Genomic DNA, 15,741 nt, shown 5'->3' with positions numbered 1-15,741 from the left:
TCATCAACAATTTCTGACGTATTTACATAAAAAGCTATGCAAAATCCTATCCGAGCAGACAAACTAAAAAGTAATTTCCAGAAATGTAAGTTGCACAGAATTTTAACCCACATATGAATGTAGTTTGAAACGGATTTGCAAAAATCTGATTGTGATTTTTTTGCCATTTACACTTGCAAAATATGATTCGATTCCAATCAGATACGCACAAAAATCTGTTTTGGAAAGCATACAGGTTAAAATAATAATTTAGCGACATCTAGTGGTGAGGTTGCAAATTGCAACCAACGGCTCACTCCACCCTTCCGCCCTTCGAAGCACTACGGTGTCTGACACAGAACTAAGATGTCGTCACATTTTCGCTTCTTTGCAAAGGAGATAACAATTTCGAAACACGATCTGTAGTGCAGTTTGTCCATTTAGGGCTACTGTAGAAACAACATGGCGAATTCCAGTAAGGGGGCCCGTGTATGTAGATAGAAATAGCTCATTCTAAGGTAACACAAACATAACGCTTCATAATGTAAGGTCTTTATATACCTCTGAAGACATAGTTATGTATATTTTATTGCATTTCTGTCAATAGATCCTCCAAAAAAAATGACACATTGGACCTTTAATGCAATCACCATATTTAAGAACTATAATCAGTTCATTTTTACAAGGTCAGTGACATAAGATCTAAAAAAAAGAGTGAAGATAAAGAAAATTAGTTCGAAGCACTTAGTAGCGAGTTTTATAAACTAAATTTACATACGAGTTAACTGTACATAGGCCTACTTTTAAAATTCCTTCAATAAACTTATAGAAAATGTAGCGTTATAATGTCAAACAGAGGGCAAATCTGATAACCAACCATATATGGCTTAATGGCTTGTTGACAAAATGTATAAATTTGCATAAGGAAATTAGATGCTGATGAATTTACTCCTAAGTGTGCCTCAGAGTTGGCTGAAGCATGTGTAGATTCCAACACGTATATATCTTGGTTAAATGACTTCCCAATTCTATGCAAGACTGAAGACTCCAGGGAGCTCGAGCACAGAGGCAGTTGTTACCTCACATTGTAATAGTGTTAGTCTAAGCTCTGCAATTATCACAAGATGCGACGCGGCAGGACCACCAGTTCCCCTGATGCTCACCCCCAGATTCTGATTTATTCTACCACTATCCATGCAATCACGCTGCGTTTCGCAGGATTAATTACAGGGGATCTGGCAACCCGGCAATGCTCCAAGCAATGGAGTCTGGCCAAATAGTATCCCACGATGCACCACACGTCTACAATTTAAGATTGCAGGGACAGACATGAATGAGCCGGGGTGTCGATGTGGTTAGAGGTACTTAGATCCAATTAATGAGCTGCCTGCTTGAAGGATGGCTTATCAATATTCATAAAATAAGCACAAGCTGCCTCTGAACTAAATGAATAGGAGCCGAGAGGAATTACCAGAAGCGATTTTGTTATCTTGCGCAGCCGGTCCATCTCTCAAGACGTTCTTCACTTGCAGGAATTCGTCCGGCCGATCTCCACCGATGATGGTGAAGCCGAAGCCCAGAGGACTTTTCTTCAGCGTCGTGCACAGAATAGCCCCTTGCAACTGAGACGGATCTCGTGTAAATCCTCTCAAACCGGATTCATCTAAGAGAGAGAATAAAGAATGTTGAGGCCAAAAGTATGTGGACATCAAAAACAACATCCATATGCGTTTCATTTAAAAATCATGCGTTTAGGGTTGACTCCCTTTTGCTACTGTAACATCTAGGAAGAGTGAGGTTACGTATATATATATATTTTAAATGAGACAAAAGTTGATAAAATGACAGACTCAAAAAGCACTCAAAAGACTTGAGAGGCTCAGAGGGGGCCTGAACTCTATTAGTCATTCATCTTTAATAATTAAACAAAGAGAAAGGAAGACAGAGCAAGAGCGTGAGAAAGAGAATATTATACACGGAGTGAATTATATCCACATACAACACCATTTATCATTATAGTTAATTTATTACTCGCTTTCTAAATTGCTGCTCGCCATTTACAACCACAAACATATTAACAGGATTGTTCTGCTTAAGAACTCTATTAATTAATAACAGCTCAAGAAATACAACTCAAAGGCTCTAGCAGCATTCAGCAACAGTGTTTTCATCTGATGAAACATCCTCTGATGAGCCAATAATCATCCGATTTGTTTCTAAAGCCAAATTTGTGAGGTTTAGTGAAAGCATGCAAATTTGCAAACTGCAGAAATAATGTTGCCATGGTGACCCCTTCACATTGAACGTCTATTAAGTAAACCTGAACTAAACATGAATTTTGGATTTTAGCCACATTGATGATGCATTTGTGGGCTATGCATAGACGTAATTTGCGGGTGGACATGTCCCCACCACTTTTTGGAAGAAATTAAGAAATGCTTGCGGAAGGTGTGTATTGTTTAGGGGCCATTAACATCTAAAACTCGTGGAAAACGCAGGATGCGCCGCTTTTTCACCATCTCCCGTTGTTCACACTCGTCAGTTATATTTGCGGAGAGCTGCAACTTCAGAAACGCGGCCAGTATTACAATGCGCGCATTATCTGGACTCGCGGCACTTGCTAATACATCCAGTGTCCAAGCACAAAAACGCGTAAACCAATGAACAAGTGACATTTTTAGTCATAGGAATAAACAGTTTTTGAGTGTAATGCACTGCAATAACCAAGTGACCTTCCCCAAATTACAGTTTGGGAATCACTTTCTGTGAGAGCTGGAGTCGAAAAGTGGAGTAGCCAATGGACGGACCGCCCACTATATATGATAAATATTCTCAACGAGTTATTACAGGAACAATTTATTAAAGTATTATTTTTGTCATCTCTGTCCCCACCACTTTTCAAAACAAAGTTACGCCACTGGGGCTATGATGCATATTTTTGCACCTGTTGGAAGGATTGACATTTTTACATTTTAAATGAGATCTGCAATTACACTGTACTGATGTCTGGCATCACAGGAAATTAATATGGAGGTTTGAATGTGTGTTTTTTCACCTGTTCTTTAAACTTTAATAAAATACATAACAAAATTATTGAAACAATGCACTGGTATTATGCTCCATTCACTGATGACTCTTTCTATTTCCTAAGGGGAATATTGCAAATCTGTGGTAGACTTACTGGATATTACAAAAACCCTGGTGAACAGTGGAAATGTAGAAAATACCCATGAAATAAAGAACACATATTGTTTTATTAAATGAGTCACATGACACAGCTAAAACTAATATTATCAGGTTTTTTTTTTTAGATGTAATGCAATGTGTTTACACGATTTAAGGTTAAAAAATGCTGTATTTTCCACATATCGTACTTGTTTGTATCTCCTCTTTGCCCCGCCTCTCTGAAACGCGCAGATTTTTAACAAAGCTCATTGCTCTGAAAAGCGAGGTGTGCTATGATTGGCCAGTTAACCAGTGCGTAGTGATTGGTCGAATACTGCAAGCGTGTGACGGAAATGTAACGCCTATTACCATACACTGCGTTCCAAATTATTATGCAAATGATATCTTTCTCTGGTTTTCCTAATTTGTCGATGCAAATGACAGTCAGTATAATTTTCAAGTAATCAACAGTTAGGGTACATTTGGAATTTTATTGAACAAACCTCCCACTGACAACAGTATTTATTTAAAAAATGAAAAACTCAAAATGCACTGTTCCAAATTATTATGCACAACAGAGTTTGAAAACATTTCATAGGTTGTAAAAAACTGAAAATGGTCATTTGTTGAATTTGCAGCATTAGGAGGTCATATTTACTGAAATCAAAAGCTATTTCAATCAAAAACATCCTAACAGGGCAAGTTACATGTTAACATAGGACCCCTTCTTTGATATCACCTTCACAATTCTTGCATCCATTGAACTTGTGAGTTTTTGGATAGTTTCTGATTGAATTTCTTTGCAGGATGTCAGAATAGCCTCCCAGAGCTGCTGTTTTGATGCTAACTGCCTCCCACCATCATAGATCTTTCGCTTGAGGATGCTCCAAAGGTTCTCAATAGGGTTGAGGTCAGGGGAGGATGGTGGCCACACCATGAGTTTCTCTCCTTTTATGCCCATAGCAGCCAATGACACAGAGGTATTCTTTGCAGCATGAGATGGTGCATTGTCATGCATGAAGATGATTTTGCTACGGAAGGCATGGTTCTTCTTTTTGTACCATGGAAGAAAGTGCTCAGTCAGAAACTCTACATACCTTGCAGAGTTCATTTTCACACCTTCAGGGACCCTAAAGGGGCCCACCAGCTGTCTCCCCATGATTCCAGCCCAAAACATGACTCCGCCACCTCCTTGCTGACGTCGCAGCCTTGTTGGGACATGGTGGCCATCCACCAACCATCCACTACTCCATCCATCTGGACCATCCAGGGTTGCACGGCACTCATCAGTAAACAAGACTGTTTGAAAATTAGTCTTCATGTATGTGTGGGCCCACTGCAACCGTTTCTGCTTGTGAGCATTGGTTAGGGGTGGCCGAATAGTAGGTTTATGCACAACTGCAAGCATCTGGAGGATCCTACACCTTGAGGTTTTCGGGACTCCCGAGGCACCAGCAGCTTCAAATACCTGTTTGCTGCTTTGCAATGGCATTTTTGCAGCTGCTCTCTTAATCCGATGAATTTGTCTGGAAGAAACCTTCCTCATTCTGCCTTTATCTGCACGAACCCTTCTGTGCTCTGAATCAGCCACAAATCTCTTCACAGTACGATGATCTCGCTTAAGTTTTCGTGAAATATCTAATGTTTTCATACCTTGTCCAAGACATTGCACTATTTGACGCTTTTCGGCAGCAGACAGATCCTTTTTCTTTCCCATATTGCTTGAAACCTGTGGCCTGCTTAATAATGTGGAACGTCCTTCTTAAGTAGTTTTCCTTTAATTGGGCTCACCTGGCAAACTACTTATCACAGGTGTCTGAGATTGATTTCAGTGATCCAAAGAGCACTGAGACACAATACCATCCATAAGTTTAATTGAACAATATAAAATTAAATGTTTACGACACTTAAATCCAATTTGCATAATAATTTGGAACGCAGTGTATTTGGAACATCAGGTTCCAAAGCAATTGTACTGACAGTACTGACTTGCGTATACATTTGGGCGGTCTTAGTCAACTCATACCACGAACTGACGTGGATTTGATAGAATGCCTCTTTTGTTCCGACACTTACATTTTTGCAATTTTACGTGTCTAATACATGCATGGGCAACTTACACCAAAGACAAAGAAAAACATGTGTTCGCGCCATATGACCCCTTTAACAGGTTGGCTAGAATCCAACAGCACTCAACAGTTACATCAGATACAATTTTGTCAGTATAGACTGTTTCAGCGGCAACAGCATAAACAAACATTATGTTGCCAAAACCAGAGCCATTGAGAGAGAGAGAGAGAGAGTTGCGTCAACTCCGTTGACTCCGATGGAACAGTTTTTTCACAGCAATGGCGGTTCATGGATCCTCTCAATAGTTTCCGGGAAATTACTAGTAACGCATGCAGCTGCAGCAAGTCATTTAATGAATAAAAAAATGAAAAAAAATAAAGCATATAAAGAGAAAACATAACTTCCTGGAATTATCTGAAGGCTCCACGAATCACGTGACACCCGAAAATTCTGAACTTCCATTGTCGCGACTCTCTCTCTTAATGGCTCTGGCCAAAACTTAACTTTCGGTAGACCTCCGCAAATAATTTATAACTGCTGAGTAGTTTTAATTTAATGTGATACAATTAGTATACAATAAAATATGAACATAAATGAATACACATTTAAAAAAAAAATTATATTATAGCCAAACACAGACCTGAAGTTAACTTCGGGCCAGGCACATGCGCCTGATGAAATCGTCTATGAGTATATAAGCACACACACGCACACACACACACAAACAACAACAAAACTAACTTAAAGTAATAGTTCACCCAAAAATGAGACAGGTGAGAACCAATGAGATTCAATGTTGAGATTCGTGGAGCCGGCGTGCCGTCATTACGCATGTGGTTTTATTATTTATACATGATCAAAATCTAACGTGACCTATCTTGGCTAAATACGCTCAAAACATGTATCGTTTCACTTCAGAAGACACATATGAATACTTTGGAGTCACGTGGATTACGTTTACGATGGACATATGCACTTTTTTTTTAAAGTAGGAAGAAGAGAGATATTTTTTTAATTACTCAGATTGTGTCCAGCAAAAGAAAGTAATTTATACCTGGGACGACATGAGGGGTAAATTACAGATAAAATACATTTTTTGGCTGAACTATTCCTCTTTCAGTGTCTCTTTACTCTTAAGTACATTTCCTTTTGTTATCTGATTTTTACACACCTTTTAAGAGTCCAAACAACATAATTCTGTTAGCATTAGATCAGTCCTGAACTTTTGCTGTAATTGTTTTCTTAAGATGAAGATGTACAACACGCTGATTCTGGATCAGCCGTAAATGGCATCTCGTAGGCTAATTACAGCCATTTATAACTCAAATAACGCAGCGGTATGATTTATTTTTGGCTCATTTGAGAGTGCCAACAGCATCAGATGAGACCACATCAATCTCATTAGGAGAGCAGGAATGGATATCTCACCATGTGTCGTGGGAATTGGATTTGCATAATAACCACATTGATGAGTTGGACTAGCCCAGGGAAAAGGGATTATGTGGATTATATTAACTGTGACACATATTTGAACCGTATAGCACAGTGCGCATGTGAGCGTCACGGTTTGTTGTGCCATGATGGTAGGCATGCAGCCATCCTTGCATACTAGATCTCTCTCTCCCGCCTGTTGCTCTGTTTTCACAATTGATTGATAAAGCAATTGTGGAAAGGGGTGGGAGGGTTGGCTTGATGTTTATGTTCACTTTATTATGCATGCCATGCATCATTATCTTTCCTGGAGCAGACCGATGTCGGAATATAATAAAGGTGTCGTATGAAATGTCTGTGAACAAAATGCATGATTCATATATTTTTAGCATCATTATTGTGGCTAAAATAACATCGTTTTACAATATCTTATTATTATTCTCTCTATTAGATTTTGGCTTCTTCCGCGCAGCTCAAACTCCCATGCCTAAAGCGAGCTGATCAAATCTGTAAAGCAAAACAGTGCCGTCATTCCTGCCCCTTTTCTCATTAAACTGTCCTGGCCAGCTAACAGAGCATAGCATAGCATAGCGGGGCAGCGTGTGCTACAACTAATGAGACAGAACAGACATCCACCGCCATCGCTCCAGAGGGAATAGGACAAAATCAGTGTTCGGAGGACACAGGAGACACGGGGAGTCCAGAAAACAAACAGGCGAGTTCTGCTTCTCACCGCTTTACCCTTGAACAACCTAAATCTGAACTCAGTCATGTGTATGGCAGACCGACGGAGGCCAATGCAATCGTTCAGGTCAGTCTGGAAATGATGGCAGGGTGGAAGAAAACAAATGACAGGGCAGAACTGCCTTTCCATCTTTCTAATGGCTTGCTGTTGTGGTTTAAATAGATGAGAACAGAATCCCCTTTAAGCTCATCTAATCTTTGTGTCTCTATGGCTGCCTGCAGTCCAATACGCAATGTGCACTCAAAATATAGAATCATTTCCATTGATTTGGCACACGCTTATTCTCACGTCACACGTGTGGTGCGTATATTAAAGAGAGGATTTGTGCTTCAAATCCTGATATGAGCAAATGCAAAGACACTTAATTTCGAAATGTCACATGAGAAGACAGATCAAGGATGTTCAATGTTAAATCAACAGCACAACACCATCGACGTGAGCGGAAACGTACAAACATGGAGCAGGTGAGTGGAACTGAACAAGCACACGATCACACGTAAACACACACGCGCACGCGGCAGATGACAGCACTGCTGGATGTGAGAAAAGAATCTCTGGGCCTCTGGGATTAGTCGAGATCATATCAAGCACAGATGTTGCTTATGTTCCTCTGATGCAAATGCTTCACTACATGAATCCACTTCACACTGTATACTGGATAAAAAATCGTTACGTTTTAGTTGATAAAAAAGGTGTTTATTTAAAATTCTGTGGACGAAATCACACTCTGAAATCAAAATGCTGGGTTATTACAATCCATTGTTGGGGAAAATATGGACAAACCCAAACACTGGTTTAAATTATTCCATTAAATTATTATATTTGTCAGAGTGCACTTGTCTAAATTTAGTGGGTACAATCAAGTCGTACCATTCACAGATCAATTATTTTAAATTGAAAATTCTGTCATAATTGACACAGCCACTTGAAACTCGTACATTTTGTTTTGTCGAGGACAAGAGTGGTTATCAAAATATTAAAGCCACTCTTTGCAGAAAAACAAAACTGCAAAGTGATCACTGGATGTCAAATTCCCTTTGGTTTATTGAATAAATAATATATTAGGCTGGAATGAAAACCCTTTTGCTTGCTAACTGAAATATGTGCAGCAGACTAACAAGTCTTACACATACTGTCTAATAAAGAGTCCTTAAAGTGACAGTTCACCCAAAAATAAAAATTCTGTGATCATTTACTCAACCTCTTGTCATTTCAAACCTGTATGACTTTCTTTCTTCCGCAGAACACAAAAGAAGATATTTTGAAGAAATTTGGTGACCGAACAGCGCTGGCACCCATTCACTTCTATTGTAGGGACACAAAACCAATGCATGTGAAGGGGCACTACCGTGGTTCAGTAACCAACATTCTTCAAATAATGTTCTTTTGTGTTCTGCAGAATAAAGTCATACAGATTTAGGAGGGTCAATGATTTAAAAGAGTCAATGGTTGCATCATATTCATTTTTGGGTGAACTCTCTCTTTAAGTTGTCATTCACCAGAAATGTAACGTCAATATTTGTGCCTTTTTAATATCAACTTTTGTTATTACCATTCATGCTCTTAATCTTTCTATGCCATTACCACACGGGAAACAAAGAGTGAATCAGCCTATTCCAAGTACCCACAACCCATTTCATTAAGCTTCGCGGGGTACAACAGATTTTTTAAGAAGAAATGCCATAATGTGGTCTAAACTCTGCTTATCATTTCCTGATCTCCTCTTGCCTCGTTGTCCTCTTGTTTTCTGTCACCCCAACTGAAAAAATTTGTTTAAACCAGTCTAGGCTGGTTTCAAGCAGACTGTAAAGTTTACAAAGTTGGTAGAAAATGGCAGCTTGAAAGGATAATGAAGAAGAAAGTTAGGTTCTGTTTTTACTTAAGGGCGTTGGTTCTGCAGCTGCTGCTGTTGGCTGACTGGATGGAGACTCCGGGACGATTTTCTTCTTGGCCTCCTGCACCGGATTCTCAAACTGAGTCTTCTGATTGATGTGGCTGAAGGAAACAGTGAGAGTCAGTGTAAAGAACTCAACACAGCAGATACAATGACACACTCGCTTACACAAACACACACTGAGGAAGGAACATTAGCGATGCCTATCTGTTTATGCAAACAGTCAGGGTGAATGAAAAACAAAACCGTATCGGAGCCAGAAGGTGAAGCGATGTGCGCGTGCGTCTTCCTGTTTGTGGTCTACAAAACATTCGCTAACCAAACAGTCACTTTTTCCTTCACCACAAAAAATTGGTGAATGAACAGTAAACATAAACATACTGAGATGGAAAAAGTGACGTTAAAATGGTCAACATTCGGTGAACCTTCAACACTTTAATCTTAAAGAGATAGTTCACCCAAAACTGAAAATTTTGTCATAATTTACTCTTGTCGTTTCAAACCTGTATGACTTTCTTTTTTTCTTTCTGCAGAACACAAAAGAAGATATTTTGAAGAATGTTGGTGACTGAACAATGGCGGTACCCATTGACTTTGACATTGGTTTTGTGTACATACAATAGAAGTGAATGGGTAACGCCTTTATTTATCTACCAACATTTCTCAAAATATATATTTTTTATGTTCAGAAGAAAGAAAGCCATACAGGTTTGTAGAGGGTGAGTAAATGATGACAACATGTTCATTTTGGGTGAACTATCCCTTTAGAGATACTAAAATACCATTAGTCATGCATATATTCAAGGGTTTCAAAAAATTCCTTGTTAGATTTACTCGTTTTTTGTTCAGTTTATGCTCAAAATTAGAAAAATAAATGACTTAATCTTCTCTAAAAACAGACTTTATATCATCTAAGGCAAGTTTGTCTTTTTAGTATAAAATGATCTCGTTTATCTTTTATAAATATGTTCTACACTTTAGAAAGATACAGAATATTTAACAAATCTCTTAATAAATCATAAAACGTACCACACAAAGCCACACTTTACATCTCCTCTATAATGCTGTGCACATTCAATCTCCTCTACAACGCCACATTTGCTTTCTTGTTTATAAGCTGCTAAAATGCATCAATATTACCTTGGCAAGAATTTCCAAAGACACAAGCTTCACACACTTTCGCTTCCTGCAGAGGTTTGTGCTGTACCATGTTGTTTTATCCTAAGAGTCGGCCCCTCCCTCCCTCCCCCCAGGGCTGAATGTAAAGTGAGGACTGAACTCTGTCTGTATTATGTGGTTTTGCTTAATCTGTTGTACCTGCTGTTCTCGTGTGAGCCTCAGGAAAGCTTTTAACAGCCGCGGATACTTCGCTAAATTAGTCGGCATACAGCATACGAATCTGCAGAAGAAAGGTGCCGTTTGCGTTTTCGCTGTGTATGACTCATGCTGAGATTTATCCACCCAATCCACAGAGAGCGAGTGGATTGCTAAAGTTCGCGCTTTTGATCGTTTGAGAAATGCATAATGAGGCGTTGTCGTGCCATATTCACTTGACAACAACATGAAGCAATGTTTATTGACCTTCTTGCGAAAACATTGTGGAGTGTCGGTGATGACCTTACACGAAATGGCATTACAATCGAACGTTGTATTGGCTTCCTTTGCTCTGACACTTCTCGGCTGTCTTGCCAGCTAACTTCATAAAATTTTATATCCCACGATGCTTTGAAAGCAGAAAATAAGCAAACCGGGCTAATATGATGATCGAGAGGTGATATTGATCGGTCTGGCGTTTCAGAACCTTACAATTTTATACCAAATTGATTTACGTTTCTGACAGTTACATACAAACTACTGTATGATATACAACTACTACCAAATGAAATGAATAGCAGCATTTTCTTTTCGTTATGCAAAGAAAACAAAAAGACAGATGTAAACTAGCAACAAAAAACATTAGTAAGTCAACCAAGATGTTGTGGACAGAAATCTGCCATCCATCATTCTTACAAGGTCATAAATAATATAAGCATACTCACTCCACGTAATAAGTCCCATACTGCGGGTCTTCAATCTTCTCCCAACCATATGGAAGCTCTACAGAGAAGCAGTCAGGCACATCAGAGGCGGCTAAAACAGATGCAAATCACACAAATGCTAAACTCTAGGGGGTTTGATTTTCTGACAGTAAATTTATGAGATGCCAAACATCAGGTAAGTAAAGACGTCTGCCTGGATTTTGACATGCTTTTTTGGAAGACATCAGAAGAGAGAAATGACTGTAATGTTTTCCTGCGATGGTAGAGGTGTGTGGATCATGACATGACACACTGATAGGCTTTAAGTATGTGTCCATTAGGAAGGCGGGACAGATAGAGGCTAATGTCTAGCGCCTCAGCCTGTTTACTTTTATGTTTGATTCATAATGGAAGGCTGTCTTACCTCCTTCCTCGCATTTTTCTGGAGGCTTGGCTTTCTTTGCCAGTCGTGGATCGAGCCAGGTCGTGGTCTTGGAATTGTGACTACACAGAAGGGGGGAAAAGCATTAGTAAAACAAACACCTGGAAGGCATAGTAAGCGTGCTCTTTTATTACATTAAACCAATCTAAAGGAGCCGATTAATCAAAATCTAACGCTTAGAATTTGTTTTGAGAAACCAGCTGTCAAGCTCCAAAAGAAAAAAACAAACACTGTGAAATTATTGTAAAATGAATTCACAGCCTCTAATTCACTTACATGATTAAAAAATAAATGATTAGACACGGCGGTCCATTTTGCAGTCAATAATGTGGCATTTCTAAATCCCACAAACCTTCAATATCCTATCACACACCTATCACACAACTCATATCGCTGCTGTCCTTCTGAAACCTTGTATCTCCATATTTCATGATACAGAAATTTACTTTTTGTTTGTCACTGGTTTTTGCAAATATCTAACCAATAAAAAGCGCTTGTCAACTTTGACAACATAGTATTTAAAAAGTACCATTTTCATTTCCTGAAAAACAGCGAATGTGGACATCCGAGGTTTCGGAAGAACAGCGACGATATGGATTACTTAACAAAACCCCTTACACAATAAAACATGGTTTTTGATTCAAACTGTAAAAGATCAATTGTCAAATATTAAAATCTAGTTTAAGCATATATTTGTACTAAAACTATCCTAATACATCTGCTAAAGAACAAAATCACAGTTACTACTGTTACTATAATAAAACCATGGTTAATTTTCTCAAGGGTCTCCTATTTTTGTTACTGTAATATATATGCTGCTCAGTGACCGTTTACAAACAGTCAGTTTCTCCTCAGTGGAAAGATGCATTTTTTTTTTTAAGACGAAAATGCCACCCATCACATTAAAACATTATCGAGTCCTTTTCAAAAACCACTTCAAGTTGTCTGTTCTCGGGAGGGGTGGAGAGTCTACTTTAAAACGAAAACCTGAAATATTAATGACAAGGTGCAGGTCGTCCTCTGAGACTCATGCAGACAGACACGCTCATGGAAGCAAGGCCTGCTGAGAGGGCTTCACTTAGCCGATTGTTTGTGGCGCTCTGAGAATAAACTATTGATCTGCTGGCTCTCTCTTCTTTTGTGCGGACAGCAGAGATGCTCGGCTGTGACCACAGACACAGGTAATGGACACTGGGAAAAACACGAGCTAGCATAGCTTCCTCAGTGTCAGTGGGCTAGAAAAGAGCCGCTTCGATTTCCAACTGTTGGTCCAGTTACAATAAATCACAGGACAAAATAAAAATATGGGACCAGAATATTTCTTTGTTTCGCTGTTTGAAAAATAACCATTGGTGGTACCCCTGTTAACTTCAGTATGATTCATAACTACGAATGAGAAACTTGGCAGAATGCAGTCAAAAAGATTGTACTTTCTATAAACAAGAAAGACACTCACTCAATAAAGTAGACCATCCCCGTCTCCGTGTAGGCCATCTCCCAGCTCTTCGGCAAAGGCTCCTGGCTCTCATCACGTGGCAGGCTGTTCCAGGTGCGAAAGTCCATACCGCTGCTGGACTGTGTGTAGCTGGGCACAGCCCTCCTCCACTCGGGTCCCTCCTTGTGTTCTGTGAGTGGAAAGAAAACAAACGAGTGAGCGGGACAGAGTGAGAGAGAAAGAGGTGGAGAGAACATACATGAGTAATACAGCAATTCTGTCCAGCAGAACAAGGTTTCCAACTTTCTTGTGAGAGACGGAATCAGACAACATGAGCCACAGGATTTGCATGTTAGGCGAGCTGAAGGGCCAAAGCTGACCAATGCTTCCGTGAAGCTGATATCTGAGACGAAAGTGTGTCTCTGTTTGTCTTTGTGAGTGTGTTTGTGTGTGTGCGTGTGTGTGTGTGACATGCATACTGTATGTTAAAGAGGCAGGGCTGAAATAAAGGGGAGGAGAATGGACGAATGGGAGAAATTGGATCACTCAGGAAGTCACCTCTTTCATAGTGTGTTTGCTCTAGAACCCACGTGCATTTTAACCAAACCAGACTGAAATACAGCCTTTTGTTGGACTTAAGCTATAGATTTTATTTTATTATACATCTCAACACAGAAAAACAAATAACCAGGGGTTTCAGTACGGTACACAGAACGACACAAATTATTACATTCATACAGTAATTCTATATGTATATTAAATAGGGCTGTGCAAAAATATCGATACATGTAACTATCGCAATAAAAAATATTTAGATAGTGTATCGATAGTGATACCTCCTACTATCGATATATTTTTTTTAATCATGTCATATACATACGGCCAAAAGTAAATGGAAGCGAGCATGGCGAAAAACATAAGAACGCTTGGAGCTCTCAGAGCTGATGTGTGGGTGTGCTTTGGTTTTCAAAATAAGTCATGGAGTGATGAGTTATATAAAATAATGCTGTTTGTAGGCTTTGCAAGTCATGACACAAGTCACTTGGCTACTGCAGTGCATTAGACAAAAAGTTTATTAAGAAAAGTAACAATGACATTTATTGTGCTCTCACGGATGTGACACCAGCACATTTACAGCACGGATGAAGCAGGGGTGTTATACTGCCCATGTTCATTGTTTTAACTGTAATGCACCACAACAGCCAAGTGACTTGCGTGAGCCACCTTATTCCCCTGTGCTACCCACTTGAGGGGCGCAATCCACAGTTTGAGAACCCAAACCTCTGACCCCCGGTGGTGCACAGCGGTACAGTGGTGTATGTTGTATTTCTAGCTCTACTTTTTACATTTTCTATTTAAAGAATTACAATATATCACAAATGTATATTGTATCAAAACGCATAGCAATATATTGTATCGTGACCCATCTATTAGGGATGTAACGATTCACTCAGTTCATGATGCGATGAGATTCACGATTCTGATCTCACGATGCGATTATTCACGATTTACTCACAATTTATTTTTACAAAATGAGTTGAAACAAATTAGAAATGAACAACTTCCCTTGCATTATTTCTTAAAGAGTACATTCCTCAATATTTTTAAGGGCTTATTTTGGTTTATGGAGTGTCCGACAACAAGTTTATGTACATACATGATGTAAAAATACTATTATTTCGTAATAATAAGCAGTTTTTATTACCTTACTACTTGACTGACTCTCAAATGATTCGTTCCGCGATTCATCTGTGTAATCTCCACCTTTCCGCCAGCGTAGTCTGATCTGATTGGTCAGATAGTGTAGTCTGCTGTGATTGGTCAGATGGTCTAGTCTGCTGTGATTGGTCAAATGGTCTAGTCTGCTGTGATTGGTCAAATGGTCTAGTCTGCTGTGATTGGTCAAACGCGTTCAGCATGTGTCGCAAATGGACCGCCTATCATTACTGCTGTATTACGGTTTGCAGGTGGTTGGATATTAACAGTGTATAGAGAGAGATGGCGTCGATTTTACCTTACCAGTTCGAGCCCGAGTCTGACGAATCATTCTTTAATCCTTATACAGATGCCAGTAAGAAAAAGGACTGTTTTAGACACTTCTCTTGTAACAGTTAGTTATCACGGCATACAGTGTACGGTGTTCGTATCTTCAGATGTTATTATAACTATAGTACACCACGCAGTTCTTGAAATAAAGACTTTGAGAGTTAATATGGTTGAACACTTACATTAGCGCAACGAGTTTATAGCTAACGTTAGGTAAACAAACAGTAACAACCCCAAAAATAACGGTAACGTTAGCTAAACACAGACATGAGATAACGTCACACAAATTAAATTTTAAGTAAAGACAAAAATAAAGAGTCACACTTACAGGTTGTGATTCGGTGGAGCTTACAGGTCCAAATAAAGTTGGTATTGCAACATCTTTTAAGGAAAGACGTTTAATGTATCCTGCAGTAAAGGCGCCAAGATTGATGAAGCAATCTTCGGTAAAATGACGCGCGCAAAGTAAAACGTTCGGTTTATACTCCTTTGGTGTCGTTTGAAAAATAAATAGTA

The 15,741-nt window shown here is 39.2% G+C and overlaps 1 protein-coding gene across 6 annotated transcripts in view; it reads right to left on the bottom strand.

The window, feature by feature from the left end:
* Positions 1-15,741, bottom strand: part of magi3a (membrane associated guanylate kinase, WW and PDZ domain containing 3a) — a 115,795-nt gene that overhangs the window by 13,917 nt on the left and 86,137 nt on the right. For 3 of the 6 annotated variants that reach the window (XM_057319250.1, XM_057319249.1, XM_057319253.1), the window contains exons 5-9: positions 13,201-13,369; positions 11,727-11,806; positions 11,324-11,414; positions 9,270-9,385; positions 1,451-1,642 (exon numbers count right to left, since the gene is read on the bottom strand). In XM_057319250.1, the coding sequence (XP_057175233.1) occupies positions 1,451-1,642; positions 9,270-9,385; positions 11,324-11,414; positions 11,727-11,806; positions 13,201-13,369 (648 nt within the window). The remainder of the gene's footprint in view (positions 1-1,450; positions 1,643-9,269; positions 9,386-11,323; positions 11,415-11,726; positions 11,807-13,200; positions 13,370-15,741) is intronic. The other 3 variants (XM_057319252.1, XM_057319251.1, XM_057319254.1) reach the window with 1 other exon arrangement.

The sequence above is a fragment of the Triplophysa rosa genome, linkage group LG21, assembly GCF_024868665.1.
Source record: "Triplophysa rosa linkage group LG21, Trosa_1v2, whole genome shotgun sequence".
NCBI classification, from domain to species: Eukaryota; Metazoa; Chordata; class Actinopteri; order Cypriniformes; family Nemacheilidae; genus Triplophysa; species Triplophysa rosa.
Note: the sequence above shows the minus strand (reverse complement) of the source record. Positions and strands in the feature narration are given on the sequence as shown.